This window comes from Gymnodraco acuticeps, unplaced genomic scaffold, assembly GCF_902827175.1.
Source record: "Gymnodraco acuticeps unplaced genomic scaffold, fGymAcu1.1, whole genome shotgun sequence".
In the NCBI taxonomy this organism is placed as follows: Eukaryota; Metazoa; Chordata; class Actinopteri; order Perciformes; family Bathydraconidae; genus Gymnodraco; species Gymnodraco acuticeps.
In genome coordinates this window covers 109,045-127,114 of record NW_022989892.1, presented here as the reverse complement: position 1 = coordinate 127,114, position 18,070 = coordinate 109,045, and the positions used below count along the sequence as shown (strand labels likewise).

General features: G+C 42.0%; 1 protein-coding gene across 2 annotated transcripts in view; it reads left to right on the top strand.

Annotated features, from left to right (window-relative positions):
- drosha (drosha ribonuclease III) overlaps nt 1-18,070 on the top strand; it is a 78,686-nt gene that overhangs the window by 53,120 nt on the left and 7,496 nt on the right. For both annotated transcript variants that reach the window (XM_034203126.1, XM_034203120.1), the window contains exons 25-30: nt 2,753-2,910; nt 8,136-8,241; nt 9,905-10,046; nt 12,183-12,265; nt 14,415-14,518; nt 17,375-17,467. In XM_034203126.1, coding sequence (XP_034059017.1) covers nt 2,753-2,910; nt 8,136-8,241; nt 9,905-10,046; nt 12,183-12,265; nt 14,415-14,518; nt 17,375-17,467 — 686 coding nt within the window. The remainder of the gene's footprint in view (nt 1-2,752; nt 2,911-8,135; nt 8,242-9,904; nt 10,047-12,182; nt 12,266-14,414; nt 14,519-17,374; nt 17,468-18,070) is intronic.

Below are 18,070 nucleotides of genomic sequence, written 5' to 3'. Positions count from 1 at the left end.
GCATTGTTTGCTTCTGTTTAGGTATGTTTGATTTTCCCCTCGTCTTTCCCTCATCACCTCGCTTTCTTTTTATCCCCAAATGCTGAGGACCCAGAGTGCTTGGATGTTTTATGTTCAGCTCTTGAGGCTCAGAATAGCTCATTGTATTCAGCAGCTTGTGTTCCTGGTGAGATGCGCAGCTGGGGCCCAAGCAGCGGGCACCGTGGTCAGGGTGGAGTCCCGGGGTCAGCCCCCCTAGCCCTCTGTAGTGCGGGGGGAACCTCCACAGTGTGCTGCATGAGTTAGCTGCTTCTGAGCCGCGGCCTCATTACCACACACTGTGTATGTGTGTGAGGTTTCCTGAGGGTGGTCCCCTGCCAGTGGGGTAACGCCTGTTAAATTGTGCCAACCTCTTGCTAGCTTGATAGCATCCTGACCTTTTGCCTTGAGATGATCTCATCAAAGCAGTTTCACACAAGGAACAGCTTTCCCTTTCGTTATTTATGTATTTAATTATGTATTCTATAACTGATGAGAGCCCCCAGGAGCTTACGCTGGAACATTATGCCCAAAAAGTTGTTGCTGAGAATTAACAAGGTGTTGTCCCTCCTCCCTGCCCACCAGGATGATAAAACAGAGGTGAAAGAGAGAGCCGTCTTAATGAGGTTTGAGTGGATGGCAATGGCAGCTCGCCATGGCGTGCGTAATTATGCGTACAACCGTCTTTGGCATACACGCATACATTAGCCGTGCCACGCCGTGCCTTGCAGAGCGCGGTGGAATGCTACGTGGGTGACAGGCAAATCTTTATGTCTTTCGTGTTTGCTCGATCCGCACCAGCGCATCATCAACCCCAGCCCTCCAGAACAATTTACCCAAACGTCATTTACGTTTTGAGTCTGGGTTTCAAATTCTTTCTTTGGTTTTATTGGGAGGAATCACGAGAGTCAGGATGTTTGGGTCTCAAAAGACCTCGGCTCTGATTCTGCCTTCTGTCTGACTGAGCTGAAAGTGATGCTTTGAAGCCATTTCAAAAGATTTTTATTTTTTTTTCGCAACTGCTGTTCATTTTTTTTTTTTTCTCCTCTCTCCACTTCGTTTGAAGCATTGCTGCCGGCCTTTCCCCCTGAAGGATAGCTTGTGCCTGTAAGAGCTGAACTCGTCAGATGCCTTTTAGTTGTGATGTATGACATTTAAACGCCTTTCGTTAATTAACAGAGGGGGGAAAAAGGCAAGAAATGTTTCGTAGGACACATTGGAAGATGGAACCATGACATTACAGGCAGTCCAATTAAAATACCGAGTTTAAAGCAACATCTCTGCTCTATGCACTAGCTTGACATTGGAGACTCTGAGAAAGCCGTTTACAATCCTTTATGAAAACACAGACAACGGAGAGGCTAGATAATAAAGAAAGTAGCCATCTTCCCCGGGAGAGCCTTGAATGGAGCTTTATTTATTATTATTATTTTTAGGGCGCTTTATATACAACAGCACACTTACAAAGTCTATTTAATGTGCTTTAGTTTCGTTTGGATGTCCCCACACATTCATATGGCTCTGTGTTTCTGTTTGGTTGGGAACAGATGTCTTGGTCAAGCGTACAGTTGTTCCACGCAGAGACCAATTAGATGTTTCTAGCAGTCTAATTAATGCAGCCAAAAGTAAATGTCTTTATTTAACAAACACGCATGCACATATTTTCCAAGCTTATAATTTATTTTCCTAATGAGCACAGACATGAGCAAATACCGTAGTCAAAGCTGCGGCATGTTTTGCTGAGGCATTTCTACCTCTGAACTCACCAAGCCCTAAAGCTGAATTTAATAATAGTCTACAGCAATTTCACATCCAAAAGCTATTCTTTCAAAACGTATCGAAGTCACGAGGCCGGCAGTCTCTGATATAGCCTGCTTCAGATCAAACACGACTTACATTTGCACTGAGTCAACAGAGATATTAATTGACTGTTTGAATCACCAGATTTTCCGAGAGCGAGAGAAAGGCGAGCTGTTTGACTTAAAACTTAATGACTAAGAGATTCCATCTGCTGCACATCATCAGTTTGTTTAGAGGCGGAGTAAAAACACACACTCTAAACCAGGCCCTCAAGCAGCACACACTGTAGAGGTTCGTTTCATTTAAGGCATTTATTTGACGCTCTTATGCGGAGTGACTTCATTGAGCAAATACCATTTTGTCTGGTTAAAAAATCCTTAGTAATGCTGGAATGCATAAACAGAAACAATACATTCTGTAAGTTAGAGATGTAGAGTGACTTTTCCAAATACTTTATGATTTAATAGCCAGAATTAGACAGAATATTATAAAACAATGCATTAAAAAAATATAGGAATATTTACTGATCTTTTTACACCTGCCTTTATAAACTCAATGTCTGGATAAGACGTTGTGAATTGTTTACACACGCAGATTACTGCTGGGCAAAAAGCTCACTACTGTACCACAATACTGTTCATTGCATATCTGGATTAACGATAAACATCACTATATAATGTGTTTTCTGGTAATTCAATAAATGAAGAAAACTTGTCTTTATTGGCGTTCCAGAGGAGTATTGTGATGTTGAAAAGGAAGTGTTTTTTCACAAGAATTGCCTTTTTTTTTAATGTAATTGTATGCCTTAACATTAACTTCAATTGAGTTAAGGACCCTAAACAATGAAGTAGAAAAATGTATTCTTTATCTAAAAAGATACCCTTGTTAGTCCACATGTTTATAACCAAAACCCCCTTTTTTCCTGCTCTTCCAGGTCCAGGAGCCTCTCACAGACAGGCAGCTGATAGAGACGTCTCCCGTCCTTCAGAAACTGACGAACTTCGAGGACTGTATTGGCATTTTGTTCACACATGTGCGTCTACTGGCCAGAGCCTTCACCTTGAGGACTGTGGGCTTCAACCACCTCACCCTGTAAGTACGGCCAGTGTTTGTTTGTTTGTTTATAATGGAGTTACAGCCAATTAAAATGCAAAGCGAGGCACTAGATGGCAAGATGTAATTTGCAAGCATGCTGCAGAATAGCCAGACTTTGTCTGCAGTTCCCTTTAGAGGTGATGAGGCATGATGCATTATAATATATAATATGATCTGAGAAACTGGGAGTTCCAGCCTACGTCGAGCATTTTAAATCGTTTTATCTGTTGTGAATGTGGCAGCCTCCACCTCCCACATCATCGTTATGTTCACCCCCCTGCAGCTTCTACATTTTCTTGCAGTCACTAAAACTGCCTGTATAACAAACGATGTCCTGAATGTCACGTTCAAAGGACCGTTGTGAAAGATAGCTCTTTCACTGAGTTTTAGCCCCGTCCCTAATCCAAGGGGTCTCACAGCCGAGAGAGAGAGGCCCGAGGGACTCTGAAGTCGCCATATCTGTAGTCTGCCTCTATCTGTGAGGCCATAACCTCAGTGCCTCATGGGAAAAGGGGTTTTGATTCACTGGGTTGTCCAGGGCAGAAGGTTTCAAATGTCTCTTTTATTCATTCATTGCAGCCACATATTTTTATTTGACAGATTTCTTCTCTCTTTCATGCTTCAGTCCACCTTTTGAATTCCTGGATTCAAAAAACTTTGATTTGTTTTGAATCCAGATTTGATTTAAATATATTACAAATACAACACTGCAGTAATGCCGCTTGGCTTTTTGGTTGCTTTTCTCTGTTAATTGCGACGTTTCAAAGTGATGCTTTGGTGATTCAGCGCTGAAATGTGTTTTCCTCTCACCCTTCGGCTATGACATTTGTTCAATAGTCAGTAGAGCTACAAACTTCTACATTCACGTCTTCAAAATGATTGGACGTGTTGGCGGCCTGTTTGTAAACAAAAAAAAACCTTCAAAGTCATTCATTGATAGAAAAAGATTGCTGTTTTTATAAAAAGAAGAAATAAATCACTAATGAGACTTTTCACTTCTATTGAAGGTGTTTCTGATTCTGAGTATAAGAGTGTTTGCCATGAGAGCTTAACTTACTTCAGAGCTTTACCACACAACACCATAATGAGTTTGACAGCTACAACAAATTAGCCTTGGCAGCACCTCTGATTCCTATTGGCAGGTTGCTCTCTGTAATTGCTTTCTTAGGCTTGCCACAAGGACATTGCTCCATGTGTGTTCGTGTGTATCATGTACACATACAGTACACATACAGTACACGTATGTTCTAATCCATCAATTGAATGTCACTCATGGCCAGTGAAGTCGATTACAGGTCCAGAGGCTCGTCTCACACTGAGCTTTAAAGGACTTTCCAACTCGAGGTTGATACCTATGGTACTTCCTAACATCACATCCGAAAGTGGCTTAATTTAAGGTGGACATTTTACTGTAATATCATCATTGTTTTGTTACTACTTCCTGCAGCAAAAAGTCATAATTCATAGACGTTGAGGGTTATTTATGCTCATTATCTTGTGAGTGGCCAGAGGCAGGTTGACCTAAATATAGCCGACTCACTTGAAAGCTGCAACTGAGCAACAGCTCACCTTAAGGACCAAAGGTTAAACCAAAGTGGGTCGCGCTGCCGTCACGGAAAGAAGAGCGAGGTCAGATATGGGAAATGAAGGTCACGCGCTAAGGTAGGCAGCAGATGAGGAGAGAGGACCCAGGATGGCCTTCAGCCTATCACTTTATGCAGAAATAGAGGACAGAGTGACCTAGAAGAAGGCAGCGCAAGAAGCAAGGAAGAGAGTTGACCCTGTTTGGAGGCGGCGGAGGCCAGGGGCTACTATCAGACAACAGAGATGGAGAGCTGCGGCCTGCGGCCCCCAGGCGCTCGGCTTCCTATCTCCTCTCTCAGGAAGAGATGGCTGTTGCAAGAATTTCACTGATGGTGAAAAAAGGATCCATCTCTCTTCAAGTTCTGGACATGAAAGTGGATTTAGCTGGGCATCTTTGAGAGTAGATTTTTGAAACATTTATACACGTATTTATATTTTACTAAACCGATTCAGATTCATAACATTTAAAGTAGAAGTAATACAAAAAAACATGACAAATACATTAAGAGACAACAATGTTGTCAGCACACTGCCTCAGGGGTTTTCCCTCCCTCGTAGTTTAATTTTTTAGAACAATAAATCATGTAAACGTGTCTCAGTAGCACACAATACAAATGTAAACCTGCTAATTAGCAGATGTCCTCTTTAAATATAAAAGACTGCCATTGAATTTCAATATTGCACTTATAGTATTTATACAAGACATAATGAACATTCAAGTCACAATTTGCACAAAAAACTCGACGTTAACATCATGTATATAAACAAGCATAGTGTTGTGCACACACAAAGGCAATACAAATGAAAATGTATTCTGTATCCTGTAAAAAAAGCTTGATCTGAAATGTCACACTGTGCTTTGCTAATACATTGCACTTAAGGGAGCTACACTGTGCAGACCTTTTATTTATGTTTTCATTAAATATTAGATAGTCTATTAAGTAGCTTGTCTATAAAGATTTGACATCGTTCATTCTGTAAAGCCAAGGCAATATTTGTCCTCTGCAGCGAAACACTTCATTATTTCTCCGCTCAGTGCAATCTTGCTAAAAGAGACCCTGAGATTTCATTATAGTCAAGTACCATTTTGAATATATATTGATCTTTTTATGCAGTGAAATATAAAAATCACACTGAATGTTGGCGCCTCGCTCAGTAACACATTGTTCGTAGTAGATAGGGATTACACGTTTGACCCTCGCACAAGCGTGCTCATCTTAAACAAGAACATTTTATCCCGTAGCACTGAGAGGGAAAAATGGCCCTAAAAGATGGAGCGTGTCGCCGCCTCCTCAGAGGGGCTGTTAAAGGTATTTTAGATCAAAGTCAAAGGCGAATAAAGACCTCGGCTGCACACTTTGCTTCAATTTCCCCCACCTTACCGGAGCATTGTGCCTCTGCTGTTGAAGTGAATAAGGAATGGCTCTTTGCGACGCTTCACACAGAAACGCATTCTCCTCCTCTATTCCCTTTCTCCCTCTGCCTCCTATTGGACATGGAATTAGCACACATGCCACTTCCTCTATCTGTTTCCCCTCAGCATCTGCTCTGTGGTGTCCCAGCTCACATACAGTATGCATGATGGTATGGATCTAGAGAAAGTCCACGTGTCCACATATACAGTACAGACGGATGAACACGGAGTTCTCTCCTGCTGGACTCCTACCCCCCCCCCCGTCTCTCATCCCAACCTCCTCCACGCTCTCATGTGTTGTGGCAGAGCCTTTTCATTTTAATGTGGGCGTGTGCGTCAGGCAGAATCCCTTCCCTCCTAATGAAGCTGGACCTTTTAAAGAGGAGTGAAGTCAAAAGTAGCTTTTCAAGTCCTCATGGATCCTGTGTGCATTAACTGCTCCGCCGTGTTACATCTCTGGCATCTATCAGACATCTTTCCTGTTTGTAATATACATTTGAATGTTCAAGTGGCGTTTGCAGAGCTGGACGATAAGTGGACTTATCAAATGACATGAATTCTAAGCCATTTTGATATATGATTAATCATTAAAGTAATTGTTCATGAACGAAGTTAGGAAATGGCTCTTATATGTCCTGATTTGTTTTTTCACATTTGATATGGTTATTTTAAGGTTTTTTACTGAAAAACAAGACATTTATAGAAATAATCTTGGATTTAAATGAACTGGGGTTGACGTTTTTCACTATTTTCAGTCATTTTCAGACTAAGCACTCTTCAGATCAATAAATAATACAAACATTTATTTGTTGCAGCTCTGGGAAACAAAACAATGCTATTTAAGATTGGCATTTTGCCCTAATTCAATAAATGTAATTAACTTAACGATTAATTGACAAAAGGTAATCCACAAATGAACCCAAAGGAAAAAGCAATTGAGCAATATCCTAGATTTGAATGTTAGTTAGCAGAAACGTTTTAGCACATTTCCAAAAGTGCTGCTGTTGTGGTTGAAGTGACGGGAATGTGTTCATTTCGACCTCCTCTCCTGCACACTTATACAACAACGTGGGTGAGAGAAGTGATTATAGCAGCAAGCAGTCGTCCTCAGAAAATCAATCCGCTTCTTCACAAACTCCAAGATTTATTAGAGCTCAAATAATTAATTGATGAATTAATAAATCCCCACGAATTAGAACATCCTCTGGTTTGAAGCTTATCAAATGTGAGTCTCTGTTTCACATCGTGAATTGAACACCTTTGGACTGTTCCACGGACAAAATAAGCAATTTGGAGATTGTGATTCGCTTTTGTTTTAAATCTGTTAAACACTAAACATTTACTCAGCCTAAAAAGCAATCAATGTATTCAATAATACAGTAAGTGATATAAGTGACAGTTGCAGCCCTGTCAAAGATGCCCTAAGTGCTGTTTCAGCTCTCATCTCTTTGGCTCAGATAAAAGGAATGGGAAAATACACTTTGACCTTTCTTCCTCTTTGATGTCTTCCACCTTGTCTTCTGCCTCTGCATGCCTCTCTCTCATCTTCACACTCTCCCCCTCCTGCAAGCAGCTCATATCTCTAGATGGATATGTGCGCTGCTGCTGCCGTATATACCTCCCTGCTTGTACTCCCGCCCCCCCACCTAACTCTTCCTGCCTGGCACAGCAGCAGCCCACATCTGCAATGCTAATCTATAATTCTGTTTAATTCATGACCTGCCTTTCCACTGATGGGAGAAAGGCGGAAAGCGGATGTACAGTATCACAGTGTTGCCATTAGCTTCTTTTTTTTCAGGAATTGTTGGAAGGTTGAAAGTAAAAGCTGTGTGTGCTCGCTCGCAGGCTTTTTACAGGGTTTTAGGATTTTGACAGGCAGCTGTACCAGAGGTTTTTAAGCATGTCTTTTTCCCTTTCCCCTCGAGTTTTCTCTTTTTTCCATTCGAATTGCAATCAAAGCCCGGCGTTTTTCTTCAGAAGGGTTTGCTACTCCAGGCAGCCTCCGAGTTGTCACACAGCTTGTCAGTGCAGCTGTTCCCAGAGGCCGGCCATGAAACGCACATCAGCCGGCTTCACTGTAAAAGGACTAAAAGCCTGGTAGATTTGTCGAGAAAGCATGATGCCTCTAATGCCCCACTTTGACGCACCCTCCCACCTCACCCCCATATCCTTTTATAACCTTGTATTCTCATATATCCTTTCCTCTATGTTTTCTCTAATCCAGGGGCCACAACCAGAGGATGGAGTTCCTTGGAGACTCCATCATGCAGCTGGTGGCCACAGAGTATCTCTTCATCCACTTCCCTGACCACCACGAAGGACATTTAACAGTAAGATCAAAGCAATTCAATATGTAATCACACACAGGCTTCTCTCCCTTTGTATATCTGCATCCTTGCACCTGTGTTTTGTCTATTCTCCATCTTGTGAAGTCGAACACAAACGCCGCTTCTTACATCGGTTCACCTGAAATGAAGTTGCAGCTGTGCTTTTGTGTGGGAGAGTTTTTCCTCCTTTCCCATCAATCTTTAAATCTCCCAGTGCCAGGCAGGTATTCACCCCCCATCATTTTTTTGCTTGTTTCCACAAAATAACTCTCTTCCACTTCCTCACCCCACACTGCGCCTGTATGTTCACTGTGCTCCTCCTTGTGATGGGTATTGTCATGAGACAAAATTGTTCAGTGGTTTTCAATAACACGTCTTTGTCTGCCGAGTTTTCGCACAAGCTGTCAAGCGTCGGATACAAATGAAGTTGCGTGTGTGTGTGCGAGAACTTGCGTTTCTTGTGGCGCCGGTACAAAGCGAATTATCCCACTTTGAACATGCAAGTCCATTTTCTGACAGGCGGCATTACATCTTCCCTCTTTTCATTTTCACATCAGCACTTCTCTTTAGAAAGGCCCACTACTCCAGGCTACAAGGATTGAACTGCGCTAAACCTGAATAAGAACCTTTGCCGTCATTTGTTTAAAAGCTTCCTTCGAGCTTTTCGCGAAGAGACTGAAAGCTCCTGCAATGCCAATGCCCAAGAGTCAAGATGGGGTACATCTGAAATGGATTTCAAATCAGGGAGAAAAGTGCTCATTCAACTAGTGTGTGTGTGTGTGTGTGTGTGTGTGTGTGTGTGTGTGTGTGTGTGTGTGTGTGTGTGTGTGTGTGTGTGTGTGTGTGTGTGTGTGTGTGTGTGTGTGGTGTGTGTGTGTGTGTGTGTGTGTGTGTGTGTGTGTGTGTGTGTGTGTGTGTGTGTGTGTGTGTGTGTGTGATGTGTGTGTGTGTGTGTGTGTGTGTGTGTGTGTGTGTGTGGTGTGTGTGTGTGTGTGTGTGTGGTGTGTGTGTGTGTGTGTGTGTGTGTGTGTGTGTGTGTGTGTGTGTGGTGTGTGTGTGTGTGTGTGTGTGTGTGTGTGTGTGTGTGTGTGTGTGTGTGTGTGTGTGTGTGTGTGTGTGTGTGTTGTGTGTGGGTGGGTGGTGTGGTGGTGGGTGGTGGGTGTGGGAGCACTTCACAGCAGGACCGATTCAGACAGTCATATTATATTCTTTTTGCTCTTAAACTGCATCGTGTGGCTATATTTAACATGTTTGTGTTGTTCCTTTTAGAGTGTTCCTTACCCAGTCTAACATGTTGTCATCCATTAAGTCCCAATGTAATATTTATCAGAGCAACGTCCAACTTCCGTGAAACATTTACTCTGCATTAGCGCTTCTGTCTTTGATGAATTATTCCTCGTTGTTTGGTCTATTTTCATTTTTGTTTGTGGATATTTCCCTGCAAACATATGTAGTGTTCAAATCAAATCAAGTTTTATTTATATAGCACATTTTTAAAACGATTTTTGGTCGAGCCAAAGTGCTGTACATGCAATAAAACACTTTACTACAATAGCAAACAGGGGCATTTAAAGAGCTGGTCGATAAATAGACTTACATGTTAAAGATGTTAAATAGGTTGTTGTGCAAATTGTACGAATGTTAATGATGTTTTGTTTGTCCGTAGCTTCTCCGCAGTTCGCTGGTAAACAACCGCACGCAGGCCAAAGTGGCGGAGGAGTTGGGCATGCAGGATTTCGCCATCACCAACGACAAGACCAAACGCCCCGTGGCTCTGCGGACGAAGACTCTGGCTGACCTGTTGGAGTGTATGTTCACAACCCTTTGATTCATTCGCAGAGAAAACATCTTTATAGATCCGTCTAAACCCCTATTCAACCTTTTTCCTTGCATGTCTCTCCAGCATGTGCGGTTTAAGACGGCAGCATGAAGTACCATTATTGATTTCTTTGTTCCCTTTGTGCAAGATGTCAAGCACAGTCATTTCTCTGCTGAAGATGCTCCCTATGTGCTTAGTATGACTGGAGCGGTTAGTGATGATTTGTCTCAGCTGCCACAATTCATAATTTACTCCTGGTGTTCTGCTACCTCTAATAGATTTTTGGAGCAGAATAAGATGTAAAATCAAATATGTCTTGTTAAAGAAGTGGATGGGGAAGGACATTTTGGCAGCTGAATGGAAAATGATCATGGTTGTTTTATCCACTCTAATTTAGTAGACTTGCTTTCATGGTATAACAGAAAGCAAAGTGGGCATTTGGCTGGAAGGTATAGAGTCTAACGCCTAAAGCATTGAACACAATTCAACCTTAATGTATATGTATCAACAGTAGAAGCTGTGCTGCAGCCTCCCTCCTTTTACACATTTCTATAGAACTGAATTTAAAAAGGAAAAGAAAATGCAAAACAATCAAATCAATTATACGTGTGCTCCAGGGCAGGAGCAGTGAGTAGGCAGAACTTATATTTCAAATCCATTTTAATATGTTATACATTTTAATGAGAAGAAGTATTATTCTGCCTGTTTCACATATTTGACTTTCTACTCTTTATTACATACATGTTTAAACTGTATGTGGTCCCAGCTGTGCTTAGGCTTTTTCCTACATGGTGAGATTAAAGGTAGAAAGTCACTGTTTATTCAAATAACTGGTTACAATAGCATTATAATATAGTGGAGTCTGGCTAATGGGTTGCGTGAGATAAAGGGACAGAGCAGGGTTTCTTTTAATTTAAATAATTCATCTAAAGAAATGCCTTAATTCATAATAATGTCTTAAAACATTCATTCAAAAATATATAAATGCTTAACCATTGGAAATTAGATTTGTATTTTTAATGCACTGCATTGTACAATTATTGTCATATTTTAATTGTTAATATTTTAATGTTTTTTAAAAATAATCTACTTTATGCTCGTCACGTTATTGTCATGCAGATACAGATTACAGATTAATTCTATGTGAACATGTCAAATATTCTTTAAAAATCTTAAAATAATACATTCTATCCCCCAATCCCCATGTTCTCAAATATAAAATGAGATGGCTGAAGAATATGGCTATTAGCATCAAACAAATGAACCTACAGACACACTCATTTCTAAGGAAAGTGTAGTTTAGTGGATCGCTTGTCCAAAATAATATTATCAGAGCATGCAGTGACCGCTCCACGTGAACAGAGGAACAAGTGTAGGCGGATGGTGAGAGAAATGGTTATGGGATTGAGCCCATGTGCGGTCCTCATTAGACCAACAGAGAGCCAGCAGCCATGGTGACTGTGGTGCATCCCACATTGGCAGCAAGATGGACAAAAACAATGGAGAGAAAAACACAGTAAAACATTCCAGGTCAGCATTCAATAGGCATACTTTAATACATGAGCTTCACGTCATTTGCCTTTCAAATTATCTTTCAAAGTTGAGGCCAGAGCAGAGTTGATGACACAGGAAGGGGACGAGGGTCAGCGCTGGAAATGAGTGCAGCTCCTGCTCATATGAACAGTTGTGCCCCGCAGCTACAGCAGCAGGCCCCCTGAAATATTACCTATTATTCTCCTCTCGTGTCCCACTGTCTTAGTCACGGAGATGAGTGAGCGCACTGGCAGCTAATACAGGAGGAAAATAAAGGGTCGGCCACGAGATGAAGATGACACCCAGCACCTCCTGCTTACATTTCAAATATTTTCCGTTCAGTTAGACCGCTGGTTACTCTCATTCAGCTTGACATATAGTTGTATCTTATATAGATGTTTCCCTGAACTCTGTGTGGCCCTGGCTTTACCAATTTCCTGTTTGATGGAGGGAACCATCTTTTCCAATTGTTTTACATTAACATTGTGTCACTTTGCTGTGTGGCAGAAAAGAGACAACAGCCACACATCATCTACTGTCTTCTTCTGATACAGTTTTACAATTGCTGTCTTTATTTTGTTCTTTTCTGCAGCTTTCATCGCAGCTCTCTACATCGACAAAGACCTGGAGTATGTGCACACCTTCATGAACGTCTGCTTTTTCCCCCGGCTGAAGGTGAGCCCCTATTGATAGTCTTTCACCACTTGCACCTGATCAATGAGCCGCTCCGCCGGGCACCTTGCAGCGAGAGCGCCATGGAGATGATTAGGAGGGAGCTAATGGCCCCGGCATCGACGCACGGCCTGAAGTGGTGCTCGGCTGGAGAGTGACTCTCGCTGACTCTATCACTATTTTAGTCTCCTTTAAATAGAAGCTTTGCAGTGTCGTCAGTCTTTCATTTTTAGCTGTTGACAGCGTCCACTTCTGGAAATCATTGGATTGTCCGAATATAAAAAGAAGAGACTAACATTAATAGAGCTAGTGGGGGGGAAACCCAAACTATCACATACTGTCTCATATCTAGTGGTGTAAGAACTACTCAGATATTCTACTTAAGTAAAAGTAGAAAAACATTCTCTGTTACAAACAAAAGTCCTGCATTTAATATCTTAAGTAAAAGTACAGAAGTATTAGCATCAAAACAACTTAGGCACTTTTACTTTTGGTACTTTCATTTCCCATTTTAGAATCCTATTCAATTACTGGGCTTATTTTGTCCATGTGTTCATCATGCTGTAAAAGGTTGATCTACTTTTAATTACTTTATCTACAGCTGCTGGATACTTTTAATTAGATTCAAGGTTTATTGTCATAACATATACAAAGGGATGGTGTAATTATGTAATGTATGAAAAACTTAGATCCTAGGTTCCTCAACAGTGCAATTTACAAGACATAAGAAAATAATAGATATGAAAAACCTAAATGTTAATTAAAATAGTGCAAGCTCAGGTGTTTAATAGTCTTATGGCTTGTGGGATGAAACTGTCTCTGAGTCTGGTGGATAGTTTGTTACTGGGGTGGTGGGGGTCTTTTATAATCCTGTAGAGATCCTCCATGGATGGCAGCTCCGTCCTGGTGATGTGTAATTATTACATATGATAGTTTATTTATTTGTTTATATACTTTTTTTTTTTAACTAATAATCTGAATCTGTAAAGTAACTACCAACAATTTTTATCAAATAAATGTAGTGGAGTAAAAAGTACAATATTGTCTTTAAAATTATAGTAGCATAAAATAAAAATACTCAAGAGAAGTACAATACTTGAGTAAATGTACTTTAATACATTACACACTGCTCATACCTAAAGGGGCACGTGCCTACACACAGGTATGTGCCTACACACAGGCTCCTGTCTGAGCACCCACACAGTGCGGACCTCTCCTTGTGAAGCTGCTGCAGCGCTCTGATGCGCCATGCTAATTGCTGTCTTGGTGAGCCTCTCCAGGGAGAATCCCCGGCTCTGGAGGAGCTGAGCTTTGCTTCTTGGTCGCTGCAAGAGAGCACCTCATTTCCACTTCCAAGAGAAAGTTGTGAAACCGCCAGCGAGTCCCCTAACACAGCCCGCTGGAAACCACAGTGTTGCAAACTGTGCTGCTTCATCCAATTTGGACAGGAATAGAGAAGCAAAACCAGGGACATAAACGCTTCCCTTATGTTCGCCTTTTTGTCCTTACGAAGTACAGTGCTAAAAAAAAAGAAGCAGCGTAGCATATAGCTGCTCTTTTGAAAGAAGCCTAATTTCTCGGCTTTAGGCTAAAGGGGTGTAGAGCCCCCCCAGAGAGACGGGAAGTGGGAAGGAGAGAAAGGGAAGCGAACGGTAGAACGGTAGGGATGGAGGAGTTGCGGGGGGGTGGCAGAAAAGCGAGAGTAGGAGAGTGCGAGCAACAGAAGCAGAAGCACTCTTTGTAGAAAATGAATAGGAGCAGACAGTTCTGGATTCAAAGTCTGCCTTTTTATGACAAGGCTGCCTCCCTGTTAATGGAAGGGCTTTTAGAAGTCCCCCTTGGATAAGAGAAATGTATCAGAGCTGCACACCTGGGAGACTCCCAGACGCTCTTTATATCTGGCCGGGGATTGGCTTTTGTCTTAAGTAGCCTGTGATTTGTACTCACCGTGAAGACACAGATGGAGAGCCAGTCAGGGAGCGAGCAAATAAGTGAGTGCTAAAGAAGAGGGGGAAAATGGTGGAAGAGGGTCATGGCAAGAATGAAATAAAAGCATGAGCGGCCGCGGGAAAGAGCTGCGGATGATTTCTCTGATTCGTTGAAAGGAGTGGTTTTATTACATGTGTTTTTTTTTATGGTTTGTGTGTTGTAGGAATTTATTCTCAACCAGGACTGGAATGACCCAAAGTCCCAGCTGCAGCAGTGCTGTTTGACCCTGAGGACAGAGGGCAAGGAGCCCGACATCCCTCTGTACAAGTAAGAAAACACTGCAGGCGTTTGAAGCTAGCTCTGGTGTTAAATTATAGAAAGTTAAACAATCATTTTCTCCCCAAGAGTAACATTTTGTGTACCCTAGGTTAAGGGTTGTATATGTTCCATAATATAAGGACGACTTTGCAGCTCAATAAAAACACCTGGCCTTTACTTTTAGCTAACCGTGTATCCAATACTCTAACCAACATTGTAAGTGTTTATCCATTAAGTTATTTGAACAATTTTTCCTTTATTTTAGCTTGTTTTTTCATCTACCGTATGTATCCATTACTTCTTGATAATAATCTCACCTTTTTATGTTACTTCTATCTTCTATTTGAAAATTGCTATTACAAACTTATTTCTGCTTCTCTGCTAATTCCAACACTCTCAACTTGTGACGTTCACTCATACGTCTTTCAATTATCCCAAGCATCTGATACACCCATAGAAATTAAAGGAATAGCTATATATTCATTTAGCGCCCAATTCTATGTGTGATATAAGGAGCAACCTCGATCAAAACTAAAAACCGTTGGAAACATTTACTGTTAGCACTTTGTTTCCATAGTAACAAACTGACACTGTTAAACTGTGTATGTGTTAACACGACAGAAAAGGGACGTAGGTTGAGTCCACTACAATATGATTTATTATACAATGTATTACATATTTTCGAACTAACTGAAAAAGCTGATATCAATGGCCTGAAATAACCTAAACATGTGCATACACTCGTGCACGTGTATACTGCACATGCAAAATAAAAACATATATTGTCCCTCTCTTCATTGTGACCCAGTCCACATTTGAGATGTATTCAGTCAGGCATCACACGGTCCAAAATACACATTGGGAGAGATGAAATGGCACAAACATAATTTACCGGCGCATGCTCTTCGTCCCTGAACATTGTGAATAGATGTGTAAAGGTCTCTGTTGTTGTGATATATAAACACCCCCAAAGAGACCTCTTATTCGACAAAAGGTCAAGGAGCAAGTGTCATTTGACAGAATGCTTCTGAGAGCTGCCATGAAGCAGCGTGTTTGTCACCATGGAAACTGACAAACAGTGTTTTCTCGGAGAGGAAAAAAAGAGGTCAGCGGTACGCACAAGGGCAGTTTGAGTCGGAGCAGTTTTATTTACAATGAACTCCACAATCCAGCATTCATTCAGTTCCCTCCTTGTCTCTTCCTAGTATTTATTTGAAATCTCCTTTGTATCGGTCTGTCTATCTGCCCAACAGATGAAGATTGCTGGAGGAAACTTTTGGATTTTGGATTCACAAAAACCTACATAACTCACCAAAAGAAAAGGAAAAAGCCCAACAACACAATATGGCCCCTTTAAGCTATCCCCCAAGAATTAAAGTATTTTTTTTACAGCCAAGAGGGTAATTTCTACCGACTCTGTCCTGTCGGATGAATACACGGCCGATGATCTTGGGCAACCTCATGAAATGACCGGCTGGTCAATAATCCTGAATCATAGACCCCTCGGTTTCCTGACGCAGTCGTTGGCGCCAAGTCAAGACAGACCGTCCTTAAGGGTCCGCTTGAATTTGTTTACAAGTGTGAAGAGTAGAGAAACAGAGGGGTGAGACAAGAGTGTGAGTCACAGCGAAAGAGACTAAATGACCGAGGGAGGGCAGGAAAGGACACAGAGAGAGAGGGGGGGGGGGGGGGGGGAGTTAATGCACCGAGCCCCCTGCTAAAGGTTCCCTGGTGAATGTGTCTGGCCGATGACAGATTCGCACCATCACTCCACTGTACATCACGGCTGCCAGGACACACCAGGGAACACACACACACACACACACACACACACACACACACACACACAGTCTTTCACATTGTGCAGGGAGAGGCCTGAGTCAGTAAGTAGCTGCTTTTAGTGCGCGCTAAAGCTTGTTCGGGCCCTCTACGGTGCCGTTCCCTCCCCTCGCACACTTGTGTGCAGCCTTGAAGTAGACAACCTCAGCTCACACCGTTTTTCCTTTTTTCTGTTATTTTAACAAGTCGATAATTCCAAGTGACACGTTCTCCCTGTTGAGACTTGGCTAAAACGTCGCCTATAAAAGTCTTATTTGCTGCACACATCCTCTGTGCTTCTTCATTTGTAAGTGAGAAAGGGGGCTGCATTATTGATAAAGTGTCATAAGTGACCACATTGCATTAAATATGGATCGCTCTCCTGAAATAAGTAAATTGTGTGTGAATAATTTAGGTGACTCACAGCTTGGGCCTGAGATGTTTATGCTAATGTTAACATTTCAAACATCTCCCAAGTTTTGTCTTCTGCCTTGTACTTATGTCCCTGAAGAAATGTAACAACATTGACAGCTTTATTTTTCTCCCCCCCCCCCCCCCCCTCTCCTAAATGAGGTGCATCTGTGGATCAGTCGGTGATATTCTGTTCTCGTAGCTTTCTTAGTCCCACTTAAGCTTCTTCATTGTTTACCCTCCTAGCACCAAAGACTTGTGGGTCCCTCAAAGACTATTGTCATTCTTTCATTTAAACTCCTCTCCCAACCCGTCAGTTTTTTTTACCAGCACAGAGCGTGGTATCTGAAGATGATGGGTGTGGGGAGTTGGGAAGGCTTTTATAAGTTGTTTATAGTTCCCTCAAATGGCTTCTAAAACACGCTACGGGATCAAAGCTCTGCTCCCCTCCTCCGCTTGAGATGAATTATATTTGTTCAAATTGAAAACTTTATTTCCCTCACCTCCCTTTTTCTCGTTATTTCTCCGAAGGACAAAGTCCCCCAGTGTCCTTGTGCCTTTCTCCTGGGTATTATTATTATTTCTCAACTCTACCCTCCTCCTTGTCATCTCATATTTCTCTGTTTGAATTCACAGGACCCTGCAGACAGTGGGGCCCTCTCACGCCCGCACCTACACCGTGGCTGTGTATTTCAAAGGGGAGCGAATCGGCTGTGGCAAAGGCCCAAGGTGAGTGAGACGGTACAATATAATAAGACACAACAGGACAAGGAGCTGCACTTCTCAATGCACCGCTAATGGGCTCGAGAATAATGGCTGCGCTTTATTGATGGTGTTTATTATAGCAATTAAGCTCTTGTTGGCCTCTTCTATCGGGAGAGACATTATGCAGAATGAAAATGAATCGATTCATTATTGATTTGACGTAAATTGTGTTATGGAAATATCACTTTGTGCAGAACGAGAATCTGTCACCAGGCGACATTGTATCTGTGCCTGCTTTCTGCTCTACCTGGGATATTGTGTTCGCAGCGGGACATTTATGTGTCATTTTGTGTCTGACTGCACACCTTTTGTGTGCGCTCACACATTCCCGCTTTTGTAAAGTAAAGAAAGTGAATCTCTGTGCAAATGCCATTTCAGGGTTAAAGGGTTGACAATAAAGCTGCAGCTGAGCCTGCGAGAAATTAAACGTAAATCCATCAAACATCTTTCACCCACACTCACACATGTGGAAATTCCCCCTCTACTTGAAAGCGCTCTATCTTGCTCTAAGCTGGCGATAACTTTGTCCCTTCCATAGGATCTCTGACAGCTTACTGTTTTTGTATT